This window comes from Suncus etruscus, chromosome 15 (assembly GCF_024139225.1).
Source record: "Suncus etruscus isolate mSunEtr1 chromosome 15, mSunEtr1.pri.cur, whole genome shotgun sequence".
NCBI classification, from domain to species: domain Eukaryota; kingdom Metazoa; phylum Chordata; class Mammalia; order Eulipotyphla; family Soricidae; genus Suncus; species Suncus etruscus.
In genome coordinates, this window is record NC_064862.1 from 12,884,209 (window position 1) to 12,900,997 (window position 16,789).

Sequence of the window (16,789 nt, forward strand, 5' to 3'; positions counted from 1 at the left end):
TCAATATTCTATCCTATTGTACATTACTGATCCTTTTCTAGAGTAGGCCTGGAAAGAGGTATCCTAAAAAAGGATGGTCATTATTAGGAGGCAGACAAGACACCAGTTTAAAAATCTAAAGTCAATGTGTGCCATATTTTCTTTTTCTTAAAAATAAACCTCAGATATCTTCTTCATTTCTTCCCTTAAAATAATAGCACCCTGTTATATACTAGTAGACTGAGTTGCAACTCTGCCCCCAAGACAAAAAAAAAAATCTTGTCATTGAAAAGGGCTAGAGTATGGTGGGTGGGCTTTGGAAGGCAAGGCAGAGACCATACACAGGGAAGGGCAGGAGTCAGACAGTAGTTCTGTGAGAGGTCAGAAACTATGTCTCCAAATTCTAGATGTATTTTGTACATTCCTAAGAGGCATAAAGAGGAAAAAAGGCAAAAAGAGGAAAATAACCACACTCCAATTGCAGAAAGGAATCCAGAGAGTAATGACAGGAAGAGACAGGGAAGAAGCATTTCTAAGCAGCCCTTTGCCTTCTGTTCAGTTCAGTCTTAGTAGAGGATTTCAGCACTGTCCTACATTTTCTCTTCTTGCCTCCCTACATTTTTGCTTTGTGGAAGATTCCCTTTTTCATCCATGGATAGAGTAATGCTACAGTTATGGGTCTAGTTCTTCCTACCTCTACTTTCCACTAGTAGCCTATCTATGAGGAAGAAGAACCCAAATAGGCACAAGCAGAGTCAGACCTCCCTAGAATTCACCAGCTTGCAGCCCTTGCAATTTTATTTCAACTCTCCCCTTTGGCACCTGAATCTTCCCTGTCAGTCATTCCCTTTCTGGCTGGTGCCTCAGTCCCCATTAAGAAAATTGCTGTCAGTAATTCCTTCCTTCAACTTTTCTTCTTTCCTCACCACCCATGAAACCCCCTGGTTGAGTGTCTCCATGAGGTAACACTAAAGTCCACTATTTGGGCTTGTCAGCTGGATGGTGTTACTGAGCTTAGAACTCTCCAGGGCTTCAGTCTGCCTTTGTTAAATCACCCTGTCTTGCTTGGTGGTCTTCATCTACTTACCCTAATTTGGTCTATTTCCCCCTTCACCCTCTGCTTAGAAAGTGGAAAATGGAGCTTATGTTGTTAACAGTGGAGGTAAATGGGAAAGATGGATGCTGCCATCCTCACTGCCCTCACTTTATTTAAAAAAAAGAAAAAGGAAACCTAAGTCATCCTGCTACTCCACCAATCCTTTAAACTCTTTATGAGCTCTCTGCTCCAAGCCAGAAGCAAGATATGCTGGTAGCTGTGGCAGATGTGGTGGTTCTTGCTAAAATACACTGCTTCCCTTTTTTGCCTCACTTCATGTCCTTAACTGAACCAATTATTTCCGTCACTCAGCACTACCACCCCCTAAATATTGCTCAAGATATTTTCAGTGCCGTTTACCCACAGTAATCCCACCTACCTTCTTTTATTCTGTTATCCCAATACTCTGTTGGCTTCACTGCCTTTTCCAAATATTTTTGGAAATATAAAGCCTTATGTTCAGGGCTTTACCCAGTTATACTCATTATACCCAGTTATTCTCATTGTGGTTTAACTGCTGTAAAGGTAGCTTTCAGAATTTGATGGGGATAATTACTGTGCTCATGGCCACAGCCTGTTGCAAAACAGGAAGCTTCTGCAACCAAATCGGTGCACAAAACACACAGTAGGTGCTCAATGCTTACATTTACTGCAGCCGGAAACCAGCCTGTGTATAGAGCACATTTGAATTGGAAAACAGCTAAGCACTCACTAGGCTTCATTTTTCAGTCGGCTAATTATAACGACTAGACAAAATAGTGTAATTCTTAAGAAGACAATCCACAGGATAAATTAAAAATCTCGTATCTTGTCTTTAAATCCAAAATAGCCCCAAGTTTTGATGTTCCTGTGGTTCATGTTAGTACCACTCAGAGGAAAATCTTCTTACTTGACTCTCACCTCTCTGTTCTTTTACATGTGAGTAGTCCTGCAGCTAATAGCACTTCCTTTCATAACTGTCAGTACAAATGCCAATTTTTCTTGAATCAGATATTCAAAACAGTGTCCATCAGTGAAAATCATGTTCATGTGGTAGTACTGAGAGAACCCACATATAGTCATATAGTGCCCACAGCTTTCACTGTCAAACTCTTGTGCAACGTAACAGCTTTGGGATATGTTATATCCTTTCTATTATCACAAAAATTCCTTGCTGGCAGAAATCACACCTCAGATTTTTCACTTCTCTCATAAAAATGAGTGCATAATAGGCTCTCGAGAAATAATTAGGGGGCAATGATAGTACAGAGGGTAGGATACTTGCCTTGGATTTGAACCCCAGGGTACCACATATTGTTCCCCAAGTGCTGCAAGGAAAGTAATCCCTGAGCAGAGCCAGGAGTAAACTTTGAGCACCATCAGGTGGGACCTTTGGTGTGCCGTGAATGCCTTTGGAAATATGATGAAATGCACATAGCCAAGATGCATGAAACTCACTGATTTCAGTTAGGAGGGTGGCTTTTAAACCCAGCCTTAAACTCCTCCAAAGTCCACAGGAAATATTCCATCCTCTGCAACCAGTTAAGCCCAGGCAAGCCCTCCACTTTTCTCATACCTGAACTATTACTACAGATCTCAGATGTCCACTTGCCTCTTTCCTTTTGCCCAAATGACTGTCCAAATCACTCCCCCCCCCAACATCCTCCTCAAAGCCTGTGTTTCACTACTGAAACCCATTAGAATAAAAGCAAATCTTCAAAGATAGGTGCTGCCTCCTACTTGCCTACATCTCACTTCCAACATTAGTCTCCTGCAACAATGTGCTTTCTGACCCAGACTTACAGCCAGCCTGGCACTTCCTCTCTGCCTACTTACTTTCTGCCTTTCTTTTAGTCCTTTCCCAAGTCCCTGCTGAAGAGCAGGATCTTCTGAGAAGCCTTCCCTAGCCTCATCCCAAGAGGGTCCAACCTCCTTCTCAACACACAACTCTGCTAGAGCACCACAGTTCATTTCCCTTGTCATTGTAGAACTCTTCTCAGCTGTGGATCTCTAAAACAAAACTTTTTCTCTTTCTGCTCTTAAACTAGGCGTGATCTCAGTATACAAATAGATGCTGCAAGAATGAACAGGCACAGGCCAGTAAAACCGTCCCCACCCCATTCTAATCACTAGTGATGCAACTTTAGAGGCTAAGATTGCATCCACATTCAGCATCTCTTTTCCCCCTGCCATGCTGGCTCTGAGCTCACAAGGTCACCTTAAGATACGTGACCACGTATATACCTTTCTAAAGCCTCTCACCTCATTAATTTATATCTGGAGACGAAGGCTTTGCCACACTCTGGCTGCAAGCACTTGAAAGGTCGTTCCCTGGAGTGGGAATAACTGTGGACAGTGAACTTCTCCAGGGTGAGGAACATCTTGCCACATAACTGGCAGGGGTAGGTGGCCATGAGTTTTGCTTCGTATACCTTCCTTTTCAGATGCGCTGACCAAGGGTTGTGCCATTTAAGCACGAACAGAAGGATGATTGGCTGAACACATGGGCAGAACCATGGCAGCAGAACCCTTGGGGTGCAGCGTGGTCTACTGAAGGTAGTCTACTGAAGGTAGGAGTGGGCCTACCCACGCACTGGCCTCTCAGTAATCACTAGCTCGATTTCCTGCTTTCCCACATCCCACTTTATATGCAGTCTCAAGTTGGAAGAAGAAAAGCTGAGGCAGAGCTGAGATTCCAGGAGCAGAAAGGTAATCTGCATCACTAGAGCTGGGACATATCCCGGTCACCAGACTGTCTGTGGAGAGAAGAGGAACAGTTGTCTTGCATTAGCCATTGGAAAGCAGTGTTAGTCCTCCCCATCAATGCAGAAGCAGCATGTTCCAGACAGGGGCGCTAATGGAGCTCCAGCCCACATCCTGCGTGTTTCTGGAAGTCCTTCTGCCTAGAAGGAAACACACCCATCTGAGGAGTGAAGCATAGGGTTTTTGTTTCTGTTTTGTTTTGTTTTGTATTTCCCAGCTTATTCAAATCCTGACTGCTGACAGAAGTTGTTTACCACACCTGTTTCAATTTCCAGGGAATGAGGCGAAGTCATTTGTTTGTCTGAATTTGTTTGAAGCCATGCAGGACAGATGGAGGCCAATACTGAAGAAAGCCTCTAGTCACTCAGAGTTGGGTAGGGCAACTAGAAACTCTGAGAGAAACAATTCCAGGGCAGCAAAACTGAGGGCTCGGGTGAAGAAAGCTCAGACTGGCTGCAATTAAACATACTGGGATGGGAGCCTTCCTTTAGTAATGGTTTTGCTACTTCCTTCCCCTTTCCTCAAGGGGAGATTTCCTCACCTCAGTTCCACCCTGGAGGTCAGTCTTGTTAGTAGAGCATTGCTAGGAGTTGGGTCCAGCAACCCAACAGCACCTCAAATCAGTCTCTTCTGCCCATGTTTGAATGGCCTGACAAAAGGTTTAAACCAGCAACCTGAGCCATACAGGGAACCTCTGAGCTAGGGCAAAGATTCCAGAGAGTCATTCTCCATGTGGGTGGATAGTCTACCTTTCCTGAACTTTTGCAGGGCCCACATGGAGCAACGACAGGCACATTTCCCACATGTTGCTTTCCTGCAGCCAAGTCTTTAGAGAAGCTCATAGTATTAAGCATTTTTTTTGTTTTGTTTACTCTTTCAGTTCTGGGAAGATGATAAGGCCATGTTTTGTCAAAGGGAACTTTTATTATCATAACTTTTTAAGTACTATCATCATGTAGGACATGTCCAAAACCATGGACAAAGATAGCAGCACACTTTCTGTAGCTCAGGTGTTTTTAGTGTTTGGTCATAATTTACAATGACTCCTTCCAGGCTCTTGCTGTTCTGCCACACCTGCCAGGGAGTCTTCAAAGCTGACATGAACACTTTGGACCTGAAACCTTAGCAGTGATCCTAGATGGAGACTCAGGCCTTCTCTGCCAGCAGCCTGGCACCAAACTGTCTTTCTGAAGGCAGTGTACACAGACTTTTCTTTTATCAGTAGTCATACTGGGCTGGAACAGTTGGCTTTGTTCAAAGCCCTATCCCTGAATCCCATGTTACTGAGTTCAAGTTCAAGGTCTATTCTGGATCCATACCTGAAAATCCTTGCTACAAAAAAAAAAAAAAAATTTTTCCTTCTAGGAATTTTACCCAGTGTAGCCAAGTTTCTGCTGCCAGGTCTAGTGATCTGCCCTATTTCTCATCCAGCCAAAATCTGGCACTAATACAAATCCTCACTTAAAAAAGGGCATAGAATTGACTTCCATCATGAAATATAGTCATTTGCAATTCCCAAGTTCTTTCTAGGTCTGTTAAAATAGATTTAAATGTACACACATATGCAGCTTGCAAAGTAGCTTTTCCCAGTTCCCTGTGTAGCTAGCTGAACTCAAAATAGCTCCAGTCACATGGGTGGAGGAGCTGGTTTGGAGGTGAGGGTTCTATTTTTCTCTTGCTCACACCAATTCTGCTTCTATTCTTTGGTCAACTTCTCTCAAATTCCTGTACCCCGCTTCATCTAACAGAAGTTAGAAATGTTGGAAATGTCACATGTGGGATGGCTCCTGAACGTTGGAAAATGAGAAACAAGCTATTTGACTTAAGTCTAAACAGCTGCACACGTGGCTAGTGGCTGCTGCGGGAGACAGCACAGACTTAGGCTCTCCATGGAGAGTGAAAAAAGTAACTGGCTCTGCCTGCCTGCAGGAACCACAGCGCTGCTCCTTCACTCAGCTTTCCCAAAAACCTGGAAGGATCTCATGAAAAGCCAAAGCTTCCCAAGTTCGAATGCTGTCTTTCTGATTTAGGTTATCCCATTTATACTTCTGAACTGAGTTAAGTTCCCATTTTTTCATACCTACGTGATGCTGGGATGTGAAAGCATGCTGTGATAAGACACACACTGGACAAAGAGCATTAATGAGACAATGGGACTACCAGGGAGAAACATCAGCTGTACTTTAGTGCAGGGTTCTAAAAGTACATCAGCTGTACTTTAGTGCAGTGGATATAATGGGAAAGAGACACAGGTTCTCTCCCTATGAATTATCCACTATTTATTATTCATACTGGGAGGAACCAGTAGTCTAGATCTTATGTGTACTCTGAGATTGGGCATACAAGGTTGCAAGCAGAAAGTCTATTCTTTGTTGTCTAAAAACATTAACTTACTAATATATGTAGAATGCAATAGAAAAATAAGGTTTCTTCCATTTTTTTAAAAAAGGGACTACCCTTTAGCACTTGGTAAAGTTTCTGCACATTTACTTTCCAATTATATCCAATAAATTCCTCAATCATGGTTATAATTAACCTACATTTCCCAGGATTCCCCAAAAGATAATGGATATAAGAATGAGATTTAGATATGTCCATGTTTATTTTAAATATGAGACACTTTCTCCAGCTGTCTGCTTTTAAAAACCAAAATAAGGTTGTCGAACATTTCTATATTTATTTCATGAATAGCCTCTGAATATGAGGTCTCTGTGTTTAATGTACCCAGTTCCAACTGAAAGTACTAAAGTTGGTACTCAAATCCTTAATCTGTATTTTCTTTAACTTCTTTAGAAGTCCTTTGTCATGAACTCAACTTCATACAAGGTATTGCATTCACCCAACTAGTCTGTCATTAATGTAGACCTTCAACTATAAATGTCAGCAGTTTTCCACAGTATAGTTATGAAAATGATCTTTCCCAACAGAGTCTAAATTCATGGTGGCCAAGGATCAAAGCTTAGCTATTTTTAAAAAATCAACTTTGTGGATTAAACCCATCTCCCATCATCATGTATGTGATGAGTATTGGCTAGAGGCTGCTGATTCCAATCTTTGTTGAAACCTGATTCACTTTCTGGCCACATCCTTTAAACATACTGTGATTAACTTTATATTATCTGGCAAACCACCAACAATCCTAAGAGAGAACTGACAAATGATCCGGATGATGATCAGTTTGTTCTGTGACCTTCCAGTGATTGCATTTAAGTCTTAAACACGATAGTATTTCAACACCTGTTACCAATGGAAAGATAGTAAAGTCTTCACCCTGAAACATCTCAGGACATAATTTCCAATCCTCTTGATTCTAAAAATACTGACTCAAGTGATACAGATCCCCTAGTATGCCAAAGAAGGCTGTGCCATCTGCTTCATTCTGATCATGCTGATTATTTTGGGGATGAGAGGATCAGATTGGAATAAGAACATATATATATACACATATATATGTATGTATGTGTATGTATATATATATATATACACATATATATGTATGTATGTGTATGTATATATATATATATATATATATATATATATATATATATATGGCAACAGCCAGGAAGAACTGTGTTCCCTGAGGGCTGCTGTGTACGGTGAGGGGAGAGGTCAGAGCACAAGTGGAGTTCCAGGATGTCCCCATTGCTGCGTAACACAATCAGCTACTGAGGGACAAATGTCTTACAACATTCTCAAAATAAACTATGGCTCTGGCTTCTATTTCTATTGTCCCCAGTTATACAATGTAAGGCCTTTCCATGAGGAAATTCAACTTCCATTTTTAGTCTTTCAACATGACTGTTCCAGGTTCCTTATGTTGACTTTATTTATCGTTCATCATCCCTCCCCATGAATTTGAAGGTTGTAATCTCTTCTGTATTCCCAAAACCTGTTTTATTTTCATTTATCTATAACTGAGTTGAGGATAATGTTAAAAGTGTGTCTAGTAGTGCTCGCTTCGGCAGCACATATACTAAAATTGGAACGATACAGAGAAGATTAGCATGGCCCCTGCGCAAGGATGACATGCAAATTTGTGAAGCATTCCAAAAGTGTGTCTAGTAAAGTTGTATTATTTGTACTATCATAAACTAGTGAATAGCCTATTCCTATAGGAGACTTTCTTCCCTGGTAAAATTAAAAAACTGGTTAACCCATATTCTCTCCAACTCAACTCCTATTTTTGGCATTTCCTTTTGCTTGCCTTCCCCCCCACTTCCATTAAGTATCCACTATATTTGACTCTTTCTGTTTTATTTCTTAATACCTTACCCACCATAAAAAATACACCGGAGTATTGTTCTACTCTTAAAACAGATTGGCAAAAATTAGAAAGTCAGGTAAAACTAGTGCAAGAGACACATAGAAGACTGGAATCATGGACAGGACATGTACCAAGATGCTCTTCCATAGGCATTAACAGGTTCGGTGCCACTTCATTACTTCTAAAGACAAATATTAGAAAAGAGGCAAGTTTTCAACCACAAGGTGAGTAAGAACTATAGCTCTATCCTGTGATTGAGGATTCTTGTTTGTTGGGAGATTACAGGAGATTGCAGGGGCAACTCTAAATTCAAGTTGAGCCATCAATAGGAATTCAAGGGCAACATGGCCCTTTTCAATCTGTAGAAGCCACACACCTATTGGGTCACAACACTGACAAAACTTGGCATATGTAGGCAAGAGACACTGGTGAGGACTGGACCCATGGGTAAGGACACCACCGAGCTTCTGCCATATCTCTTAAGAGATAATGGTGGCCTGGAGAGGAAGAGAGGCAGCTTACAGATTTACACTCTGTAAATAGATTAAGTTAGGATTTAGGGAGGAGGCAAAGAAATAAATGATAATGGCCAAGGGAAGGGAAGAATGAGTTCTGGGAGAACCCAGTGAAACACAGGAGGCTGGGAGTTGAGTTCTGGAAGTGTATGGTCAGTATGCTGACTGGGAGATGCCCAACAGCATGGGGAAATTTGCTGAGGCCTGTCACCCTGTGAAACTGGAGCCAACAAGACCTTAGGCTTGGGGAAAGCAGGTGTACTTTGAGCTCAGGTTCTGTGAGGAACTAGATAAATCTTTCCTGGCCCTCTGGGAGTTGGTAGTGTGTCCTGTCAATCATAAGCTATGCAACCCCACTCACATGAGTACACCCTTTTGAAGGACTGGCCTTGGGGCTGAGGAGGAATTTGTTCTCTTCATGGTAGGCTATTTCTACACTGATCTTCTCTAGATGATGTGTGCTTGACTTCATGGAACAAGATGGTAGCTGGCTGTGGGGACATGCTTCAAGGACAGAGGCAGTCTCCCTACCTCACAGGTCCCTTCCCCTGCTTTCCCAATCAATGGATTTATATGTTTAGGGTGACAAGAATCAGCAAAATGAGGTACTTAGTGGGTTGGTGCATGTGCTGAGCATGCAGAATTCCTGGCCTCCATCTGTGGCACCACCAGAAGCTCCCTCTTACTCCAAACACTGAATGTGGGTTAATAGCTAAAGTATTGCTAGGTGTTGTCCTAAACAAGTTTAAAGTTTTGCTGAGATGTTCCAAAGGAAGGCTGGAGAACTAGTACAGTGAGTAGGGCAATTGTCTTGCTAGTAGCTAACACAGGTTCAATCCCTAGCACTCCATATGGTTCCCTGGGCCTGCTCAGGAGAGATCCTTCAAATGGTGATTTGAACCCTGGGGCTTATCTGCTTCCCTACAAGAAGCAGGCACCATGGTCTCTTTATAGGCTTTCTGATGCCTTCCTGGATGGAAGAGAACACTACTCACAGAGGCAAAGTGAGGGTCGTGGGAAGCAAAGGCAGAGAATGCCAACAAAACTGGTAGTCCTCTGACATGGAGCAAAGTAGCTCTAGGAAACTTCGGAAGAGGAAAGAAAACGGAGCCTCTAGTGATTAAAGAGTACTTCAGCTACGCAGGAAAGGCTGACTGTCCCCCAGGACCTCCCAGAAGAAAGAAGCAGGACTCCTTTCTTTCTGGACAGAGTGGAGCAGGGCTGGAAGAGGGGCACCTCCAAAGCAAAACCCCAGGCCTTCACTTCTGCCAACCCCAGCAGGTAGACAGCTCACAAACACTGAACTTTCTAGAAACCTGTTCCCTGCATCTGTACATTAAAATAGAAACATTTAGGAAGAGAAAGGGCAAGTGTCTGTCCCCACACACAAGGCAGATAGGCTTGTGCACAAAGCATGAAGTCAGCTACAGGTTCCTGTAGAGAGGGGACAAGGCTAGTTTCTAAAAAGAGGATTAATGAACTCTGGGAGCGAGGTGGGGGCAAGGGGTGGAGAGAAACCTGGTGACCTTGAGACCTTGAGACCTAGATGTCAGCTTTCGAATTAGAAGATTTGCTAGTCATTAGAGTCAGCAGGGGGACAATTCCTTTGTGACAACTGAAAAACATATCCACTTTACCCCCAGATCCTCCACAATTTGCCTTTAGAGGGGAGTGTGCTTCTATAACTTACAGCCTGGGACACAAAGTCCAGGCATGGAGGTAGGAAAAACTTAAATTAATTAGCAGCTGTTCTCACACAGATCCAATTCTAAGGAAAAGAAAAGGGGATTTCTTTCCTGGAAGTGCTTGAGGGTAAAGGAGAAAAGATTTCAGAAAAGCTCCCCAGTCCTGTTGAGGCCAAGGCACCAGATTTGGAAGTTGAAATTTCTCAAGGGGACCCTTATACTGATACAACTTGAGTCTAAATGGACTCCTTAAAGACACAAGTATCAAGGACAGAGCACGCTGTGTGTTCTGTGGAAGTCAGGCTGGTGGCATGAGTGATGACCTTTCATTGTCCTCCCTCTCAGGATCATGAAATACACAGTGACAATGTCTGAGGTGGAACCTAGAACTGGGCAGGACAGGCAAAAGAGAGGCAAAAGGTGAATTATAGAGCTGAGAGGGGCTACGTCAGAGAAGCCTGAAGCTTGAATCCAGAAATGTCTGACACAGTACAAGGCAGCTTAGAAGGTGGCTTTAGTCAACTGAGAGAACAGAGGTAAGGAGCATCAAGGAACTAAGCAAGGGGATAGCCAAAAGGTTCAGAGACTCGATGCACCAAGGATACAGAAAGGTCTAGAAAGAAGGATTTGGGGCAATTTTAGAGGGAAACAGAGGCCAGAGAATGTGAGGCCTTCTCATCAATATTATTTCACTGAAACTAAAAGTGATCAGGAATTACAAAGACCTGCCCATGAATATGCTTCCTTGCACTGAGGGAGCCACAGGTTTGAAAGGGATATGCTGAAAAGTCTAAAATGTTCTATTCACTCAGATAAGCCTGAGACCAGATCTTCTGATTACCCAAATGCAGCACAAAAGTTTTTTTGTTTGCTTGTTTGTTTTTGGTTCTTTTTGTTGTTGTTGTTGTTGTTGTTACACCCAGAAGCACTCAGATGTTACTTCTGGCTCTGTGATCAGAAATTACTCCTGGTAATAATAAGGGATGTGGGAATAGAACCCAGTTTGGCCACATGCAAGAAAATTTCCTACCTGCTGTACTATAACTTCAGCCCCATGACAGCAATTTTAAGAAATGACACAGGCTACTCTTTTTCTCCATTCCTTCTCCTATGCCCCCCAAGGAAGAGAATTCAGGACATGAGCAAATGGTGTGTGTAATTCAGGAGGAAAGTAAGATCGGGGGCCCTTGTTTCCATACCACTCACCTTCCTGCTGAAGTGCATGTATGCAGGACATAGGCTGCCATTTATTTGACAAAACTACTTGCACAAGATCTGAGGTAAAACAAAAAAACAAAAAAACAAAAACAAAAACAAAAAAATTTCCCTTTACCTTTCTTGTCTCTGTCAACAGATTTAGAAGACGTGAAGCCAGTGATTCATCCACAAGTCCTGAGGTTGAAATAAAAAAAAAGTGTCTGTCACTAGGACTGGTTTTTGTCTTCTTTAAACTGATAACCCTTTTAATCAAGTTTCCATTTTGAAAGGAAATGGCCTTTGCGAGACCAGACTACTTTTCCAAGTTACTGCCCTGGCCCCTCTGAAAGGAGAAAGGAATGTCAGGGAATGGAGTGGGGGAGAAAGCTTACAAAAGATCTGGGGGGCACTAGTGAGTGGCCTCTTCTCCTTTTCACCTCCAGTCTTTTCTCTCCCCCATTCACAGCATTGGCTCCTTTGTTTGTTTAACAAACCATTACAATTCCCCCTTCCCATTCAATGGGAAGAATGTGAACTCACTAAGGAGCTGTCCTGCAATCCTCATGTGTGGTCCATCCCTGGGGCCCATCCACAGGCTGCCCCAGAGGCCAGCACCTTGCTCACAATAGGCCCCATTTCCCACAGTCGCATGCTTGCTGCTCCTTCCCAGTAGCCTATAGCAATGTCTCAAGTCCTCCTTCCTTCCCTGTTTGCCCAGCTACTCATCAGTTCCCCACGCCTGGAAAATGCCCTTGTTGGCTGCCCACACTCCCTCCCACCACCCCACTCAGTCCTAAACAGACAAACTCCAGGACCCCGCTGGTGATTCCAATGTACCCTAAAGTCTCTGCTCTAAGGGCAAGATCCACACCCCTAACTGTGAGAAGTTAGTCACATCCTCGTTAGATTCTGCTGTGCCCATTTATATCTACCCCCAGTGCTAGATGAATTTTAATTTCAGCCCAAAGCTTTAGTATGAGAATTGTAGGTCAAAACACATTCATAAAACCATCTAACAGTGACTAATGAAATACCACAGGCCGGTTATGTGAAATCAAGTACCTCACACTTAGTGAGGTTCCCCCCAAATGTTTGCTTCCATGAATATTATTACCGATGATGAAAAGAGTGGTGACCAAAGGCCAGACTTAGTTCTTTTGAGCTAAGATGACTGCTGTGCTCATGAACTCCAGTCTATCTGCCCAGCCATCTGCATAAGATGTGGGCTTTGTCAATGGCTGTTCCTCCTACCTTTCCAAAGAACAGCTCTGATCATGCAGTCATACGTCCTAGGGTCATCACTTTGTGATTAGTATTGTCCATAAAAAGAAGCTCAACCTTTCACATATGTTCTTAGAGATGCAAATTCAGAGAATTGATCAGAGCAGCTTTTAAGCTTTGTAACCAACAGAGTGGTCAACAGCAAATTCTGCAGGCATGGTCAAGGCTATAGCAGACAATTGCAAAGTCTCTCATAGAACCCAATGATCCCCAGATGTGTAGAGTGTGCTAATGCCTTTCAACAAGGAGAATGCACAAAGATATCTCTGTTCTAAGGTATGTTGCAGGAAAGAATGTCTCCCTTTGAAGATTCTTGGACTTTCTGTATACCCTTGAGTCGTCATTCTCCATATATCTTTAACTAGTTTTACATGTTTTCCCACATAATTAAAAAAAAAAAAAAACTAACAGGGACCGGAGAGATAGCATGGAGGTAAGGTGTTTGCCTTTCATGCAGAAGGTTGGTGGTTCGAATCCCGGTATCCCACATCGTCCCCTGAACCTGCCAGGAGCGATTTCTGAGCATAGAGCCAGGAGTAACCCCTGAGTGTGGCTGGGTGTGACCCAAAAACCAAAAAAAAAAAAAATACTAACAAACATCCCTAGATAGGAGTTATAAACAAAAAAGAAAAGAAAATAAGTTGTAAGAGCAATATCACTTGCATACCTACTCGTTGAATAGGAAGCAACAGAGGCAAGATGGCCACGGAGTCTTCTTGAAGCTGAAGGATTTCAGCCTGAAAGAAAAGAACTTACACACTTTCACTGAAGGAAGCTGGAAAACAGCCCCAGCTTCTCACTGTACTACAACTTGAGTTTTGTGTCAAGGGCACCCAGGCACACTTACACACACATACAGACAACTGATATGTAGAACATTCCTACCACTTTTTCATGCACTATAATAACTTTGTTTTAAACATTTAATTAACTCTTTAGTATGTGACCTCAATAGACCCACCACCCTTAATTTAAAAATGCCTCAGCTATACCAGCTGGCCAACATATAAATCATTTATAACACCTAATAGATTTAGAAGGTGTGATAAAGGTCGGAAGGTTGTCAATTAAAAGATTTTCAAACTCTCATTCAATGTTGCCGATAATATCTTCAAGTATAACATATTCTTTTGTCCTACTTGCAAGTGGATTAGAAAAAAAACCTGAAGTTTCCCCCAGCTTTCTGCAAGTAGAAAAAAAAACACAATGTGAAATTGCTTATATGAAGTGTTCAAAATAGCGTATAGAGGAAATCAGATCTTTTAAACAGTGTTAGCGTACTATAAACAGGTATGCACAGCTATGTGATAAACAGACCTGAAGCAAACTTTAAATGGAAATAAGTCAGTATTCACTAGGGATCGTCATCTCTGACAAAAGCAATAGATTAGCTTGCAGGAATTTATTAAATTTCTAGGGTGAGCAAAAGCAGCAATCTTCCACCTGAAGACACAATTTGATGGCCCCTAAACCTGACTGTGCCTTAGAATGACCAGAAGAATCTACCCACAGCAGAGATCACTGGGCCATAGGATCAAGCACAGCTGGGTAGCTTCACCAGGGCCCCCCTGAACTACCTGGGTACTTTTGACTTTTACCACCTGCTGCCAGCTTTGCACCACTGATGCCTGGTTAGCACTAAGAGTCTGTATCTCAGTTAATCAATTCTAACACTTGGCTTCTTCCTACTAAGACTATTCAAACCAGCCAATATTCTTGCGAGGAAGGGGTGCGTGGATTTTGAAGATTTTTCTTAACCAGTACAAAAGTACTTCTATCATGAAACAAAGTCAATTATACCTTACCTAATCGATGAAGTCACTGGGCTGCCTGCTTTCTTCTTTTAATTTGCTCAGAAAAAGGTTATGTCCGTTTATTTTGTATGAGAAGAACCTTTTACATTAAAAATGGAAAAAGTAAGGCCATTTTATAGAACAGTAAAGTTGGGGAGGGCAATAATCATCATGAGTCAGGGGTGGGAACCCACAGGTGAGTTGGTCTTCTGAATCATCCAGTGAATTTGTTTTAAACGTTATTCCATGCTTTGCATGTATCAACCAACACTTCACAAATCCCCTTCATGGTCCATTTCTTGTCTTAAAGGATTCAACATTTATCATGGCTATTAAACAGCCAAGACACCTCCCGATGCCTTGTATTTGCTTCTTTAAACAGCTTTAAAAAGAGACACTACTACAAGAGTGCAAAAATTCCTGATTTTCTGCTCCTACCCATCTTATTGGAGGAAAAAAAAACCTATTTATGAATTGGGAGGGGGTTCCGTTCTGCTTCACAAGAAAGGGTACACATGACATGAAGTAGGCAAACCCAGCCGCAGAGTAGCTTAGCCTCATTGTCACAATATTCAAATGATCACTAAAAGAAAGCCATTCCTTTCTGATTTCAACAATGCTCCTTGGCCTCCAAGGGCTCACACAGGAGCTTATTCTTAAGCTGTTCAATGTAAGCAGCACTGGTTGAAAGAGGAGAGTGTTGGCAGGGAGGAGAGCATGTCCCTCCCTTCCCCACCTGCCATCTCAGCGCCAGCCTCATTCTCAAAGAGTTAACAATGCTCTGAGAACCTGAAAAGCATGTGTGGCCCCCGGAGGTAGAGCCGGGTGCAGCATAGGACAATTTAATAAAGCAGAGAAGAGGCAGTTAGGGAAAATAACACATCTAACTTTGACAGGATGCTCTTACAGGCTACTATTCAGGTCAGAATTTCCCTTTCAAAATCAGAGAAAAGTGTTTGAATATGTCTCAATTATTAGGGACAAAGTAGATGAAGAACAGGAAAGAGAAGGAAAGAGAGAGAGAGAGAAAGAAAGAGATCCTGTTAAACATTTCTAAATGGAGACATTTTAGAGCACCTGAGTAGCAAGCAGAAACCACACACCCCACTTTAGGAACAGAGATTGGCCCCTGGTAAATAATTTACTTTAATCATCACCAATAATGGTAAAATTTCAGTGATAAAAAAAAGTGTGATGCATTTGCAGCATATGGCTTCTAGAATGCATCTTCGCTGCCACAATATGTTTTCTTGGGCACTTGCTTCTGAGAGGAGAGTTTAAGAACCTGTCCTTTTCTCCTTTAATGAACTGGGTTAGCTGCCTGCTGTGCATTCACTGAAACTCCATTGAACAATAGGATTTCCTTCCAGTTTCAGCTCATTCACTTCTAGCTACTCCCGATTTTGCTTAAGTAAATTCTCCAGACTGACTTTTTCAAAGGCTTTGAGTGGGAGAAAAAACGGGCCAGCTCCCAACTGTGGCACGTCTGCCTTGGTCTCCTGCAAAAGGCTCCTTTAGATAAAGAGGAGTCGGTGTTTGAAAAGTCACCCAAGTCCGTGTTTCTAAATTTTATTTCCTAAAGACTGAGATTCCAGATGGCAACGAGTCCACCTAATCTGCTAGATTACAGCCCACTAATCTTATTTCTGTGATCACAGTCAACAATGAGATTATACCTCTGAAAGTGGAGAGCCTAACTGCGATGGTCGTATTCATCTCCAACAACAAAGTTGCTTTAAAACTGGCACAGTGGGCATGTTGCTGGAGGGGTGATTGGCATTTGAATAGATGGAGGAGGAGCAGGGAGCTTGGCAACTTCGGGAAGGAACTCTGGGGAGCTCAAGTTTCAAAAATTCCTTGAGATAAGAGGCCTCCCCCATTTTTATCTTCAGCTCTGCATTTTCAAAAATTACCGATGAACTCACTCCCCTTTTTTCCTGCCCTTCTCAGGTACCCACAAAGGCCACTAGTAACAAGCTTGGGTGGCATGCAGCTAACCTTTCAAATGTACACTTTCTCCTTCCCTGGAGCAAGTATTTTTAGCTCATGGCGTCACTATAAAATAACAGCAATATCTGCTGAATATCTCCTCTTCCACATGTGAAGGAAGTTTTAATCAGTTTACTTAACGCCTCTAACTAATCAGTGGAGTAGGACTAACCCCTCTTTATTTGGGAGTGGTAGTTCATGCTATTAGCTGGGTAGCCATGCTAACTGGCCCTTGGTTACACTCAAAG

General features: G+C 42.4%; 1 protein-coding gene and 1 non-coding gene across 3 annotated transcripts in view; one reads left to right on the plus strand and one right to left on the minus strand.

The window, feature by feature from the left end:
- Positions 1-16,789, minus strand: part of PLAGL1 (PLAG1 like zinc finger 1) — a 48,509-nt gene that overhangs the window by 4,473 nt on the left and 27,247 nt on the right. For both annotated transcript variants that reach the window (XM_049789353.1, XM_049789354.1), the window contains exons 5-7: positions 13,427-13,496; positions 11,615-11,673; positions 3,317-3,810 (exon numbers count right to left, since the gene is read on the minus strand). In XM_049789353.1, coding sequence (XP_049645310.1) covers positions 3,317-3,468 — 152 coding nt within the window. In that variant the 5' untranslated portion in view covers positions 3,469-3,810; positions 11,615-11,673; positions 13,427-13,496. The remainder of the gene's footprint in view (positions 1-3,316; positions 3,811-11,614; positions 11,674-13,426; positions 13,497-16,789) is intronic.
- Positions 7,767-7,873, plus strand: LOC126031616 (U6 spliceosomal RNA). The gene has a single exon (XR_007503448.1). It is a non-coding gene; the product is annotated as a U6 spliceosomal RNA (small nuclear RNA).